The sequence below is a fragment of the Perissodus microlepis genome, chromosome 17 (assembly GCF_051167445.1).
Source record: "Perissodus microlepis isolate ML-2025 ecotype Zambia chromosome 17, ASM5116744v1, whole genome shotgun sequence".
NCBI classification, from domain to species: domain Eukaryota; kingdom Metazoa; phylum Chordata; class Actinopteri; order Cichliformes; family Cichlidae; genus Perissodus; species Perissodus microlepis.
The window spans coordinates 38053357-38069357 of NC_140477.1; the positions used below are offsets into that span (position 1 = coordinate 38053357).

General features: G+C 48.2%; 1 protein-coding gene and 1 long non-coding RNA gene across 4 annotated transcripts in view; one reads left to right on the top strand and one right to left on the bottom strand.

Annotated features, from left to right (window-relative positions):
• The window catches only part of LOC146370080 (uncharacterized), a 38482-nt gene that overhangs the window by 15023 nt on the left and 7458 nt on the right, over positions 1–16001 (bottom strand). For 2 of the 3 annotated variants that reach the window (XM_084909464.1, XM_084909463.1), the window contains exon 1: positions 3991–4371. The exons of the other annotated variant lie outside the window; for it this stretch is intronic. In XM_084909464.1, coding sequence (XP_084765590.1) covers positions 3991–4371 — 381 coding nt within the window. Of the gene's footprint in view, positions 1–3990; positions 4372–16001 lie in introns of those variants that run through there. 3 annotated transcript variants of the gene reach the window in all.
• On the top strand, positions 4536–7088 carry LOC146370081 (uncharacterized). Its single transcript, XR_014797306.1, has 2 exons — positions 4536–4625; positions 6144–7088. It is a non-coding gene; the product is annotated as an uncharacterized LOC146370081 (long non-coding RNA).

The following is a 16001-nucleotide window of genomic DNA, read 5'->3' on the forward strand; positions in this document are numbered from 1 at the left end:
GGGAGCGGTCTTTATCAAGTCTGTAGGAAAGGCATTAATATTGTTGACGCGGTGACAAACGAGTTAACGCGGCACATCTCTCTGTCGCATTGGTATTCGTGGAGGTGCCCGACATGCAGAAGGAGCTCTGTAACGAGCCGTGGCAACAGACCAGGCAGGTTATCATAAACAAACACTTATTGGGGTTATTAGACTGCAGCGGGCACGAAACAAAGGCTGCTGCTTTCAAAGAGCAACAAGAGTCAGAGAGTGATGCTCCGTGTGTGCTCGGGGACGCCTCTTTATGTCGAAAAGCAGCTTCTCAGAGATCTGTCAGGAGTTCAACAAACCCAATTCCACTAACCGCTTCAATTTATTCAGATGAGCCAGATACAGACGGTATAAATTTCAGATTCAGCGAGCGGTGAGCCCCGGAGCAGACCTGAGGTCAGCATATCAGCCACTATCAAGCCGAGACATTGTGCCGTGCTTTTGCTCCAATTGCTAGAATTGAATTTCTGGGTCTCTGGGCTGGACTCCATCTCAGCCGGTGCCTAATGTTAGCGTCCCAAAGCTTTTCCAGACCGATAAATCCACAGGGGAGGATGCAGCAAGGCAGCAGGAACGCTGATTACAGCCAGCCGCTGGGAGATTTCCCCACAAACCGGCTTCCACTTCTGCCTCCGCAGCAGTTCTGGGCTTTACAGGGGAAGTGGGAGGGGGCCGTGGAGAAGCTCTGACCCACAGCTAAGTATGATCGAGGTTTAGGAAAGAGAGGGCTGTGGTGCTGAGGGAGGATCCGGGTGATGAAGAAGGATGCCCGAGGCAGCCGAGATGAGTTTTAATTACTGCACACTTTGTGCTCTCTGTAAACCTGCACCCGTAACACTGTGCTGTGGGTCCCTCTGGCACAACAGCCAATCAATGCTACCAGTGTTAGTGACATCAGTGATATCATGAGCCTGCAGGTGATGAAGGTAAATCTCAAAATTCAGTCATTAACACAAACGGCGTCAATCTGCAGAGCTGCTTCTGAAATCATCTGAGTATGAGGCCAGTGCGAGAACGATATCTCAGACATCTGTGTCTGTGCGCACCGTCGATTGATTTCATGCATTTCCGGCCAGGTAAACTCATTATTTTCATTATTATTACGCGACCAAACAAACCACAAATAACAGCAGTCAGCTGCGAGAGTTCACGGCAAAGAAATGATCTGCTGTTGCTGAGGGGAAGAAAAGGAGCCGTACTGATAACATCTGTAATATCTGACATTAATGAGCCCGTCCAGCGCTTTCTATTTGATCTACATTTGGTTCCCTGAAGCTACACAGAACCTTTTTACTACACTTGTAACAGGAGAGATTTACATCCTGTACGACTTTAGGATATGGAATCATTAGACAACTCAAATATGAGTGCAGAAGTGTCCGTCCACTCATCACAGGCATGATGTCAGGGTGATCTGAGCTGCTCTGTTTCCAGGGTTAACTGGATTAACAACTTTCAAAAGCAAGGATTGGCTCCTCCTCTGAACACAGGCTGGCTTTTCCCTTTTTCCCTCGAGGATATGAAGACCAGGCGTGCCTGATGGCTTCAGATACAAAGGTGCAGAATGAGATAAAGAGATTGTCACGGCTGCCGAGGCCCAGGACGGAGGGACAGAGTCCAAAAAGGCCCAGATGGCCAAGTTCAGGGGGCCGACAGCGCAGGAGGCCAAAACAGTTCAGTTCCGGAGGCCAACCATGCGAATGGCAGCGGCAGTGGGGCAGGTCCGGAGGCCGGCCACGCAGTAGGCAGTGGCGAGGAAGTAGTTCTGGGGGCCGACCGTGCGGACGGCAACGGCGAGGAAACAGTTCTGGGGGCCGACCGTGCGGACGGCAACGGCGAGGAAGCAGTTCTGGGGGCCGACCGTGCGGACGGCAACAGCGGCGAGGAAGTAGTTCTGGGGGCCGACCGTGCGGACGGCAGTGGCGACGTGTAGGAGGTCGTCCACGCGGAAGGCGGGGGCGGCAACAGAAGTCCGGAGGGCGGCCACGGTGGTGACGACGCCCAACAAGCGGCCTGACAAATGCTCGATGACGTTGAGGCGGCAGTTTGGGACCTGAAGGTGGCGTGATCCCTGCGGCACCAGGTGAGGCGGAGGCTGGACCAGGCGGAGGTGAAGCCGGACCAGGCGAAGCGGGTGAAGCTGAGGCGGAGGCTGAAGCCGGACCAGGCGAAGCTGATGAAGCTGAGGCGGAGGCCGAAGCTGGACCAGGCGAAGACGAAGCTGATGCAGAGGCTGGGCCAAACGAAACTGGTGATGCTGAAGAGGAGGCCACTGCAGGCGACGCTGGAGCTGATGCGGGGGCTGGACCAGACGAAGAGGATGAAGACACGGAGGCTGGACCAGGCGAAGAGGATGAAGACACGGAGGCTGGACCAGACGAAGAGGATGAAGACACGGAGGCTGGACCAGACGAAGAGGATGAAGACACGGAGGCTGGACCAGACGAAGAGGATGAAAACACGGAGGCTGGACCAGACGAAGAGGATGAAGACACGGAGGCTGGACCAGACGAAGAGGATGAAGACACGGAGGCTGGACCAGACGAAGAGGATGAAGACACGGAGGCTGGACCAGACGAAGAGGATGAAGACACGGAGGCTGGACCAGACGAAGAGGATGAAGACACGGAGGCTGGACCAGACGAAGCGGGTGAAGCTGAAGCAGAGGCTGGACCAGGCGACGCTGATGAAGCTGATGAGGAGGCTGCTGCAGGCGACGCTGATGATGCTGATGAGGAGGCTGCTGCAGGCGACGCTGATGATGCTGATGAGGAGGCTGCTGCAGTGGAAGCTGGACCAGGCGAGGATGAGGCAGCTGAAGCGGAAGCTGGACCAGGCGACGCTGAGGATGCTGAAGCTGGACCAGGCGACGCTGAGGATGCTGAAGCTGGACCAGGCGACGCTGAGGATGCTGAAGCTGCTGTTGCTGCCGGCGGCGTGGGTGAGGCTGCAGCTGGCGGCTGGACGGGCTCCTCGGGCCCCTCCAGCTGACGAGGCAGGAAGCTGGCTAGGTTCTCCTGAACCTCCAGCTGACGAGTCATGGGGCTGGACGGGCTCCTCGGGCCCCCCAGCTGACGAGGCAGAAAGCTGGACGGGCTCCTCGGGCCCTCCAGCTGACACAGTCTCAGAAACAGCAGGTGCGGGGACCTCTGGCGGGGACAGAACAGAACCAGCAGGTGCGGGGACCTCTGGCGGGGACAGAACAGAACCAGCAGGTGCGGGGACCTCTGGCGGGGACAGAACAGAACCAGCAGGTGCGGGGACCTCTGGCGGGGACAGAACAGAGCCAGCATGTGCGGGGACCTCTGGCGGGGACAGAACAGAACCAGCAGGTGCGGGGACCTCTGGCGGGGACAGAACAGAACCAGCAGGCACGGTGGCCCCTGGCAAACACATAGCAGACTGCAGCTGCACAGAGCATTGACTCTGCTCAGGCAGTGACAGCCGGGTGCAGTCCTCAGCTGGGTTCCTAGCCTCCAGGGGTCCAGAGTGGGCTGAGGGCTGAAACTCAGCCTCTGGGGAGGCCCTGGAGTGCGTCACAGTCTCTGAACTAGCCAGCTTTTTAGGAATGATTACATTATTATTAGGTTTGTCTCTCTGCTTAGAACAAATGGATGAAACACAGTTCCTTTCAGATTGATTTGACTGAGCTTGTCGTACCGGAGTAGCAAGTGACACAGGATGCAGGGCTAGTGGCTGCTGAACAGGAGGCTGAACTGAGGGTGACTGAAATAATGGTTGGGACGACGACGGTGGTGGAATTGGAGACTGAGCTTGAGGCCGGGCGGCTAACTGCGCTTGAGGCCGGGCGGCTAACTGCGCTTGAGGCCGGGCGGCTAACTGCGCTTGAGGCCGGGCGGCTAACTGCGCTTGAGGCCGGGCGGCTAACTGAATAAACACAGCCCCAGAATTAACAGTCCCAAAGTCTGGTGAAACAGAAAGAGTGTCTTTTTCACTCACCACAGCCGGCGGTTCCGAAGTCCCACCACCCGGCTGTGGGATGAGGCGTCTACGACGCGAACGTTGCTTCCTCCTCGGAGAACGCTCCGACTGGCCGGGTAACTCCACATCCGGCAGTTCGGACTGCATATCCTCCGGTGGGCTGAGCAGACGAGCGGTAGGGGGGTGAAGGTGCAGCTCGTTCAGAAAGAAATTATGAACAAGTGGGTGGAGTGAGCTGAGCAGCCAGGGGAGACCGGAAACCAGTCGCTCCAATCGATTAGCTATGGCTTGGCAGAATCCCTTCTCCTCATGCCCCAGCCATAAAGTAATTAGACGGTCCACAGAATAAATAATATCCTCCTGGAGCTCCTCGGGCGGGTTGAATGCTGCTGGGTCCATTGTGGCCGGTTCGTACTGTCACGGCTGCCGAGGCGAGCCGTGTGGAGTTGGAAGAAGGACCCAAGATGCAAGCAGTGGATGAGATGCTAATGAGGTTTATTTACAAAGGTGTAGTGGCAGACAAGCAGTGGGGCATGACAAATAACTGAAGACACCTAAACTGGGAGAACTAAAATAACAGACCTGGAAGCATACAACAAAGGGATGAGAAGCAGAGAGACGCAGACGAGGAACAGGACACCGTGGAACTCAGGGTAACGCAGACTGACACGAAGTAACACAGACGAACCGGCAACAGGCAGGAGAACACACAGGGCTTAAATACACACACCAGTAATCAGGGGATGAGAGACAGGAGGGCAACACAGCTGGGAGGAATCAGAGCTGACGGGACAGGGGAAACGTAAACAGAACACACTCATATCAGACAGAGACCTTCACAATAAAACAGGAAACTCAGACACAGGGAACCAAACAAGACACAGAACTAAACAGACAGATTCACAAACAGACGGGGTGACACCATAGACAGACAGGGACACAGACGCAGGCTCAGAGGCAGACCAAACATAACACATAGAACTCAAACAATAATAATCATCATCATCATCATGATAAACTAGAAAATGATAACAAACTAAAAGCGCTGGGTCACCGACCCAGGACCATGACAGAGATATTATTTTGATAATCTGACTCGTGCAAAGCTGCTCGAGCAGAACCAAGAATAAAAACATGGAGTGTGTTCATCTGCACAACCAGAAGACTGAAAGAGACAAACTCTTTATTCATCAAACTGCAGGATTCAGTGAGTGCTAGCTTTTCCGCTGCTTACAAACTGCACCCAGCATGTGCATACGATACGTTCTGATCTGTAATAAAGAGAAAGAAGAGCGCACAGTCAGCGCATGTAAAACCTCTGCTGGTTTCACATGCAGCATGCAGGGTGTCAGTCTGCTCAGCGTGACAACAAAAATCTAAACAAACGCAGGTCATTTCACAATATGAGGATGTGGAAGAGGGCTAACCTTATCTATGGGTGTGGCAACAACTGATAACAGATGGTCAGTTTGACAGCTGTTGCAGGTTAGCCTTCATGCAGAAAAACTGTTCAGGAGATGAAGATGAATAAACACAGACACATGTTTAAAGGAATATCCTTTGAGATGGAGGACATCGCTGCAGTAGGCACGGCCGCCCAGCTGTGTTCTTCTGATCTCTAACAGAGCTTCACAAACTGTGTCAGCTCTCCAGATAAGGAAGGACATTTTGCCCCATCGACAAGCAGCTGTGGTGTCGTTGTGGAGTCAAAGCACCCAGCACCACCCACAGACTGAGCTCACTGTGGTCCTAAAGGCTCCACTCAGACCAGCGTGGCCCTTCTGTGATGTAGGACCTCAGCAAAGAGGAGGATTCACCCCAGAAAGCCACTCTCCTCACAGACAGGCAGACGGCACCTCCAGGATATCGGCTGTAGTCGTTACAAGTGAAAAGGGCTTTTCTCTCTGAGACGCTGTAACTGCAGAGCAGCTGAACAAAAGGAAAGACGTAACTTCTATAGGGACGCAAAACTCTGACATGAACGTTATCACTCTTGTGAAAGTCATAAGATGACTCACCACGTCTGGATTCACCAAAAGTTTAACCGTGTAATTTCCACTTCATCAACAACGAGCCTCAAATGTCACAGTCTCAGTATCCCACCATGACGCCTTCCCATGAGTTTGTTTTTAACCATTTCTGTCTCCAACTCTTTGTCTCTTCTTCTACAGGAAAACAACAGATGCAGGAAGTCGTCCTTTAAAGTGGGGGCAGACGAGAAGCCTCCTTCATGTTCAGGAGGACGTAGAGCCCAGAGCGCCCGCAAATGTCACAGTCTGCCTGCGACCCAACGTTCACCTCCACCCGTCCCCCAAAGGACGAGGTGGACACCGAATGGATTTTCCCCTCATCATATCTCTGAGACTTCCAGCAGACATCCCATAATTACCAGCAGGGTAGTCCACAGCGACCAGACTCATCAGCCATTTCTTCCTCTGCAGACAAAGCTCTTCTTCGTCTCTCCGTCTTCACGGGAAAGATGTCAGCAGACTTTCAAACAAGTGAACCTTCGTTATCCTGTAAAAAAGTGACATACTCTTCCTCATGACGACAGCTGAACACTCACAGCTTTATTACACTTTACTTAATTTAAGCCACGTCTGTTAATAATGCATCTGAAACTTTATTGCATCAAGTCCTACTACATGACACAGCGACTCTCAGTGCTCGATGTGGACGTGTTAAACTGTTTGCAGCCACACAGTCCCAGTCTCGATATGAAACAGACGTATTCTTTTCATTACTAAGGGCCCGGAGCCGGCAGCAGATTGATTTTTCCTGATGAGCGCTTCATTAAGAAGCAGAGGTTTCTGCAGATGGAGATCTTATGGCTCAAATGCACACGGTTAGCAAGAGTTCCAGAAGAATAAGTGCCAGCGGCCCCTGGAGGGCGTCGTGTTCGTCGCATCAGAGAAACACTAAAGTTCTGAGCAGAACAAACAACAAAGCAGAGTCACCTGAATATTGTTCATTTAACAGGTTTCATCATGGGAAACATCAGTGTGGTCTGCAGATTTGTCTTTTTTTAATCAGGTCCTTTGAAAAAGACAACATTTCATTTTGATGGTGGAGCCGAAGGAAACGTCATGAACCAAAAAAATAAAAGCGTGCATGAATGTCCTCGTCATATTTTAATCTGATACACCTCCTTGCCAACAGGTTTGTGAAACATTAGTATTATATGAAAGAGTCCATCCTTTGATGTGAGTGAAGTTGGCCCCCCCACCTTCTTCAAATCCAACAAAAGTGGTATCAACCGTTTGTGCTGCACAAATTGTCGTTTGTGCTGCTATCATTTTAAAGATATTCAAGAAAATTTCTAGAGGTCATCCGAGGTCAACCAGCCCCCCCCACATTAATGGAATCAAACTAAACTGGTGTCAATCAACTGTGCTACGTTTGTGCTGGTTTGTGCTGCTAAAATTGTCGTTTGTGCCGCCTCTGTTTTAAAGATATTAATGAAAATGCAAACGTCAAAAGGTCAACCAGCCCCCCACATCACCCAAATCAAACAAAAGTTGATGTCACAGGTTTGTGCTGTGTTTGTGCTGCTAAAATTGTCGTTTGTGCTGCTATCATTTTAAAGATATTCAAGAAAATTTCTAGAGGTCATCAGAGGTCAACCAGCCCCCCACATCACCCAAATCAAACAAAAGTTGATGTCACAGGTTTGTGCTGTGTTTGTGCTGCTAAAATTGTCGTTTGTGCCGCTTTCATTTTAAAGATATTACCAAAAGTTTCTAAAGCTCAACCAGCCACTTTCTTTACTGTAAAAAAATTGAGAGATATTAACCAGCATTGGATATTTTTTTCTTATGATCACACTCTTAAACCTAGTAATCAAACTGCTATAACTTATTTAAAAACTAGGTTAAATATGGCATTTAAAATAATTAATGCATTCTGTTGGAGAAAAAACTTTATTTGCTGGTAACAAAATACAAAACTACGAGAACAATGTAGTATATATGTTTCCTGTTAGAAAAGGTAAATACATGGAAGTGTCTGAGCCTCACAAGTCTAATACAATAACTGAAAAATAACAGCTATTTCCACCATCTAACTCACAAACTAGAAAAGGACTTTCTTTCATGAAATCTTGCCATCATTCCTTTGTGTAGAGCACAGCGTGCGGACATACGCTGGTGTTTTCAGATGCTATGGTTACATCCTTTCTTAGGTCATCATACATCTCCCAGATGTACGGGGTCCTGTTACAGAATGTCATATAATGCCCGAGTGTTTCTGATGTTGGGCCCTCCTGAAATGCAATGACTGCTTTCAGTGTGAATTTCTCTCCTTGAAGTAGCAGAGTGGATGGGAATTCAGTAAGCAAAAACCTTTTTGGACTGTGAAAACTGTGCTCCAGAGTTTCTGTAGAGCATTTTCCAAGGTCTGTGTCAATCCATACAAGCTCTCTCAGGGTGAAACTGTGACAAACAGTCCCTGTGCAAAGTTGCTTTCCTGATGAATCTGTTTTAAATGCTGTTGGAGATGCATCAGGACTTTCGATTGGTCTTAGGCATGGCGATGCTGGAAGGTTGAGCCCTTGTTCAACAGCAGACTGAAGGTGAGCTATGCCAGAAGCTGAGAGGACTGACAGATCAATGGAAACAAAAGGTATTTGCCTTGTGTTTGGTGTGTAAAGTTTGCAGTACTGGGAGGAACACTGTCTTGTGAAGTGAACACTTGGATTTTCCGTCATTGTTTTTTGAATTACTGTGGACACATGGCACTGTGCATCAACACGATGAACACCAGTCTTCAACTGAACAGGGCAGAATATTGAGCTCAGCACCTCTGCCCTCAATGAATAGGCATGTTGAGTGACACCCTTTGAAGCAAGGGATTTCACAAGCTGGAATACTTTATTCTCCTCTGAACTATTCAACATGTTTTGAGCAGTACGACTGTCACAGTAAGCGCAGCACAGACTTTGACAGAAGGCATCAAAGGCACAGGTGTTCATGACACAGTGTTGTCCTTTGCCAAGTTTTACTGGTTGTTGATTATTTCCATTTTTTAACAGCCCTAGCTTTACTTTTTTCTTTTTCACAGCTGGATCTGAGTGGAGCCATTCAGGACAAGGGGAGAGGTATGAGGTCAATTTCCTCTTCTTTGGTGGAACTGCAAGGCCTCTCCAGTTTTCCAAAGCTGCTGTTTCTTCAATGTCCATGTCTGTGTCAATTTTGGGCTCCTGAGAGGGGTTATCATCCACTTCCTGCTCCACAAAGGCTTTGTGTGGATCCTGACGCTTCGCTGTACCATCCTGTCTGGCAACCTCTGCTTCTTTTCGTATTTGTTTTGCAGAACAGATCCGCATGTTCCCTTCAATAAAACCAAGATGACGTGCAATGAATTTATCTATCCTTATAGGGAGATTTTCATGCTTGAACAGACCATGTTTAATGTTCTTGAACTCTGCTTCAACATTAGCTGAAGTTGCAGTGAGCTTTTCGCTCTGAAATAGGGGAACCATTACTCCAGTCCAGAGTGGTAGGTATCCTCCCAATCTAATTAGGTGTGGGACGAGCTCAGGTAGATAGTGCATATAGGGTCAGGGTTAAGGTTTGCACTTTGAGAATCAACTTGTGAGAACTGTGACTACTGTTCATGTGCTGCAATAAATGAGAGACCACTGTATATAATAATAAGTATATAAGTATATAATAATATAATATTCTCTATGACTATTGTCTTCAACCTGTTAACATTTAATATTGTCTTGATAGAGTCAAGTAATCATGCAGCAGAGTCCTCCCCTGTCTCTTCTCCTGGCTCCCCAGACCCTGGTCCCTCAGCTCCTGCTGCTGCACCCACAGGTATGAACATCAAGCACTGATAGCTTTTTACTTGCTTGAATCCCCTTGTGATCACCTTTACTAAATATCTACAACCAATCTGTTCATATCCTGGTTTTTTCAATTTTGAAAATGAAAATCTAGTAGCAGCCTTCTCATTACTTTGTGTTGTTTTGTGCTGTGTTTTACAGGCCCACAGAGGAGGACAGCTCGAAGGCGGGCGAGGGACGGGTCCCAGGACGGTCCATCGGCGGTGGAGCTGGCCATCCTGGGGTCCCTAAAGAGGCCACGCCCGTCTCCAACAGAATATTTTCTCCTCAGCCTTGTTCCTGCTCTGGAGAGCATGCCGCCTCAGACACGAGAATTCGTGAAATTTCACATTGATAAATTAGCTTTTGAAAACAGCACAGCTGTGTTAAATTTGGAAACATTGGACCCTAATGATCAGCAGTTTTCTGATGAGGCAGCAGGCTCTCCAGGGCAGAAACAATGTTCTTATTTTTCTCCTCCTTCTCCCTGAGGCTCTTCCACTCCAAGCTGGGTCCTTTTTATTCCTGTCTCTCTGTAAATACTTAAATTTCATATATTTAATGTTTTTGTTACTGAATTTATATATTTTATCAAATAAACATTTATAATGACAAATGTCTCTGTTCTACTACACAGCAAATATTGGCACCCGACTTGACACAAGTAGAATTTATTTCATATTATACTAATAATAAAACATACTAATACAGTGGGATGCAAAAGTTTGGGCAACATTGTGAAAAGTAATTATTTTCCTGTACAAATCGTTGGTTGTCACAATAGAAATTGTCAGTTAAATACATCATACAGGAGACACACACGGTGATATTTGAGAAGTGAAATGCAGTTCACTGGATTTACAGAAAGTGTGCAATAACTGTTTAAACTAAATCAAGCAGATGCATAAATTGGCAACACAAAAAAAGAGAAATAAAATAAATATTTAGTGTATATCAATGTGTGTGTCTCCTATATGATATATGTAAGTGACATTTTTTACTGTAACAGCGATTCATACAGGAAAATAATGACTATTAATAAGGTTGCCCAAACTTTTGCACCACACTGTATATAGGAACATAGTGAAGACAAGTTACTTAAGAGAGTAAAAAGAGGTTAGTTTATTTTGGAGTAGAGCTCCATTTATTAAGAAAAATTTAAAAAGACAGGAACACTCTTTAGAGGTTTGTGGGTGGCTCTTAAAAGAGCCGTTGTGGGGAAGTCACTCGGACTTCAAACAGGCTACTCCTTTGGTTGCCAAGACACAGCTCCCTCCGCCGAGAAGTGGGCCATGAACTCCTCCCTCACCAGGACAGCCTCTCTGGAGGAGTTGTTTGCTGCCATACGTCCCAGGCCTTGCAACGGCTCCACCACAGCAGGTGCCACACCCCTCACAGCAGGCGCCCCTCTCTCGTCCACACAGCGCAGAAAATTGTGGAGAACACAAGTTGCCTTCACACACTTCTCCGCAATTTCAGGACGGAGCTCCACGGCGCGCCGATACAACCTCCACTGTGAGGAGAGGATACCGAAGGCACCCTCCACTATCATCCTGGCCCTGGAAAGGCGATAGTTAAAGATCCTCTTCTCTAAAGGGAGGAGGCGTCCAGGGAAAGGCCTCATGAGCTCACGCCGCAGAGGGAACGCTTCATCAGCCACAAAGACATGGGGCTGGGCTCCACGGTGTTCTCCACCAGGTAGAGGCTGGTCAGGAGGCAGATGGAGAGTCCCAGCCCGAAGAGCCTGGCCAAAGGTGGAGTTGGCCAGAATACCACCGTCGCTGGTCCTCCCGTACCCCCCAACATCAATGACGCGGAAGCGATGCTCTGCATCCACAACCGCAAGGAGAACAATGGAAAAAGTTCCCTTGTAGCTGTGGAACATGGATCCTGAGTTGGGGGGTGCCTTCGTCTGGACGTGCTTCCCATCCAGAGCTCCACAGCAGAGAGGGAAGTTCCAGCGCTCCTGGAATCCCTCTGCGATGGACCGCCAGTCTTCAGTTGAAGGCACAGCCATGAAATCGTCCACTAGACAGTCCCAGATGGCCGTCGCTACCTGGGGGATGATCTGGCTCACCGTGGACACACCGACTCGAAAACTGAACGCGATGGTCCTGAAGGAGTCCCCGGTGGCAAGGAACCTGGACAAAATTGTTTAAAATGAGTATTATGTGTACTGCAGTTACAAAATACATTATTGAAATTACAAAATTACAAAACATAAATCTTACATAAAACATTTTGTAATTATAAGGATAATTACATGATATATATTAGATATAATCTAAAGCAGTCTGCGGTGATTATATACAAATATTCAACTATCCCAGAATTAAACCAGGTCTAAATAAAAAGGAGTGAGTGTCACTACAAAGATTAACTCAGTGGTCCTAATGCTACAGTTTGATATCAGCAAACACCGAGCGCATACATTGATAGGACACCACAGCCATGCTATCATTGCAAACACTGATAACAGCATAAATCGAATTAAATCGGGACTTGATGAGAGCTTCTGAGCATCACTAGAAATATTATAAACAGTCGTCTCCGTACCACAGTTTGCTGTCAGTAAACACCGAGAGCATTCACTGTTAGCATAGCACATCCATGTTAGCAGTGTATAGATGGATGGTTTAGCATATATTAGCACAGGTATCAATAAAGGACTACCGTATTAAATACTTTTACTAACCTCAGGCAGACGGACAGGCGCTCTGCAGGTGGGATTGAGCGCCTGTAATTGGCGTCTAGGCGGGCGATTCTGGGACCGACGCAGGAAAGCAGGTCCTCAAACTGGCCGAGTGAGAGACGGTGATAACGCTGGAATCGGCCGTCATCCAGGCGCAGCTCCTGGAGCAAATGGTGAAACTCACCAAACTGCTCACGCCTCTGGAGGACCTGATGGACCCAGGTACGGCGAGGACGTCTTTTACGCCGCTGCTCCGCTCTCCACAGTGCATAGAGAAGGGAGACTCTCTCTTCAAGCGCTAGCTCGACAGCTGCCATCTTGCAAAGATACCGTCTGGCACAACTTCCTCCCACATTTCCGGTTCACGCGCGTCAAATATGGATTTTTCTTGGACACGCGTTGAGGTGCGAATGTGCACGCGTCAAATTAGGGGCGTTTGGGGCGTTTTGTTCGCGTCCATCGCGTTCGGTGTGAACACACCGTAAGGTGATTACTGGACGGGTGTCAGTGTTGACTGTAAGCTGGGCGGATCCAGGCCCACTGCCCGGGACACAAATGGGATTTGTCTCTCATGCAGAACATCAGACGCGGCTTTTTAGGCAACGGCAGCAGGGAAGGCATTACAAAAATGCCTGCTTCTGCTCACCTTGGAGGACTAATGGGCAGTTTGGCCCACCAGCGATGCAGTCATTAGCTCCGGCAGCCACTCTGGAACACAAATACAGGCTGAAAGCCACTCGACAGCACAGAAATCACACCAAAATAACCCGGCCGAGGCAGCGCTGCACATCTTTCTCCTTGTGGCTGCTTCACAGGCTTGTTATGAACCAAATACCAGGTGTCAAAATGCACTTGTCAAGAGAAACGACAGCAAACATCACAAATGACAGCACTTAGAAGAGAACAAATGAGACATCTCCTCCCGAGTGCGATATTTCGGGTGAAATGTGGGTTTCTTTCCCCAAAGCTTTCGTGAGCTGGGGGTGAAAAAAAAGTTTCTTTATCTATAAAGACATCTGACAAATCTGCAGTTTTCTACATGTTCTGACCCAAACTGTCACACTGACCCATTTCTCCTCCTTCTCCCATCATTTTACGGGTTCTTGTTCCCTGACATGTCCCACCCACTAACAGGTGCCAGGATGCAGATCAGTGTCATTCACTCCACCTGTCAGCGTGTTAAGGCTGATCGGTGTATCGCTCTCTGATTTTGCATTCCCAGCCTCGCTCTTTGTGTCTTGAGCTTTTGTACGTTCTCCTCATTAACCTGCATTAAATGCTCACTTTGAGCTCGATTCCTGCTGCCTGAGTCAGCGACACAGCTAACTCTGACACTCATAAACACATGAAACACAAATATGGACTCTAACCGGTCACGTGACTGATGTAATGTTCGCTGATCCCAGAGCTGTGTAGGAGAGCTGATGTGAGTGAAGCTGATATGTAAATGTGTCAGACTGCTCCAATAAAAGCCTTTCATGCTGTTCCAGCTGTGGCAGCCCAACCCTGCACGCTGCATGTACCGAACCAGTTCTTTTCCTTTGTTTTTTGGCATATTTCTCCTGTTCCAGGTGTGCATGTTCATATCAGACATGACCAAAGCTTCAGATGATGAGCTCAGTGTCTGTACAGTGAGCCAAAAGCTGCAGACTGCTGTAAAAACTCTATTTATCACCGTTTTTTCACCCTTTTATCTGAAGTATGTTCTGATTGGGGATTTCCTTAAGTGCTCTGATGTAAGGGAGGCATCCTCCATCAGTCTGCTCGGGGTACTGGAGGGTGGGGCACGTGTTGAGAGACAGGGGTGGTTTTCAGAAATCTGCATATCACAGCTGACCTGCAGCATGTGTAAATGCAGAATGCGTGAAGAGTCGGTGCATTCAGGAAGCTAATGCTGCTGCGCCACATGCATTCATTAAAGACAAAGGAAGGAATCTGAGTCTCAGCCAGCTGTGAACAACAAACAGAGATTCTGCAAAATCCCAGATTATGATATAAGAAGAGAGTCTGTGGAGGAGATGGAAGGAGTACTGAGCAGCTCATGAATAGCAAATGAGAGTGAGAGGAGGACGGGCGGAGGAGTAATAATGATGAAGAGAGGGCAGCTATGACGAGTGGGACGGCGGTTGGTCCTGGTGACATACACGTGGAGGTGTGGAGATGTCCAGGAGAGGGGGCGGTGGACTTTAACCAGACTGGTAACGATGATTTTGGAGAGTTGGAGGATGATGAGGAAAGCAGGTGCACTGATACTGATGGCACGATTACGTGTGTGGTAGGAGAGACAGGTGGGTTGAAGGTGGGAGTACATCAGGGATCTGCTCTGAGCTCCTTCTTGTTTGCAGCGCTGACAGATGAGGTCGAGAAAGAGGAGCAGGTGGAGGAGAGCCTGGAGAGGTGGAGGTATGCTGGGGAGAGAAGAGGAATGAAAGTCCGTAAAAGGAAAACGGACCATGCGTGAATGAGAGGTGGAGAGGTGCAACACAGAGATAGTGTCGCTGCAGGAGTTTAATACCTGGAGTCAACCATCCAGATAGAGATGAAGAAGTGAGTGCAGGCAGGGTGGAGCGGGTGGAGATGAGTGTCAGGGCTGATTTGTAACAGAAGGAGAGCAGCAGGAGAGAAAGGGGAGGTTTCAGGATGGTGGTGAGAGCTGCTGTGATGAGTGGAGATCAGATTTAAAGGGAGAAGCAGAAGCTGCTCAGTGACTCCACGTGTTGTAAAATAAACACTGTAAAAACACCACCCCACTCTGAGTCTGCGTTGGTGTGTTGGTATCTGAGTCGAACCAGGGCTCGGTGTGTCCACACTTCTGTGAAGGCGTGAAGCTTCTGGGCTCTTTGTGTGTTTCGTACTGATCTCAGAAATGTGACTGCCTGCACAATAATCCTCGAACCTTCAAACGTCATTAAGAGAAGGTGGGAGACACGGTTCAACAGTCGCAAGGACGCCCCACAGACTGTCACTAATCAAACGGGAACAAAAGATGTTTTATTAGCTTTAAAAAATGTTTATTCTTCTTAGGAAACGACCAAGAAAACATGATTTAATTGGCTGAGTTATTTGAACAGCTGTGAAAGGTCAACATTTCCTTTGGGGAAATAAAATGTCAAAAGATTGAAAGCGGCAGCTGCTGAAGAAGACGTCTTTAAACCTTAAACTGAACCTCAGAGCTGAGTTCACAGCGTAAATACCAGAATCAGCACAGAGACGTAAAGTAGTTCAAAACGTCTTTTTCTAAGAAGACATTTGTGACCCAGATTTTATGCAAACGAGCTCCTCCAGCAGCGAATAATCTGAACCTGCAGCAGGCCGATCAGACTGAAGACGTCCACAGACGGTGTGAACAAACGATGTTCATAATAAAGATCTGTAATAATATGCAGGCTAATAGAGACTACTGTAAACCTGAAAGAGTTGATACAAACAATCCAGCTATGAACTGGTGACTTTTTTAATCTCTTCTACGAGATTACATTAAAAATAATCCCACAGAAAAAATAAGTT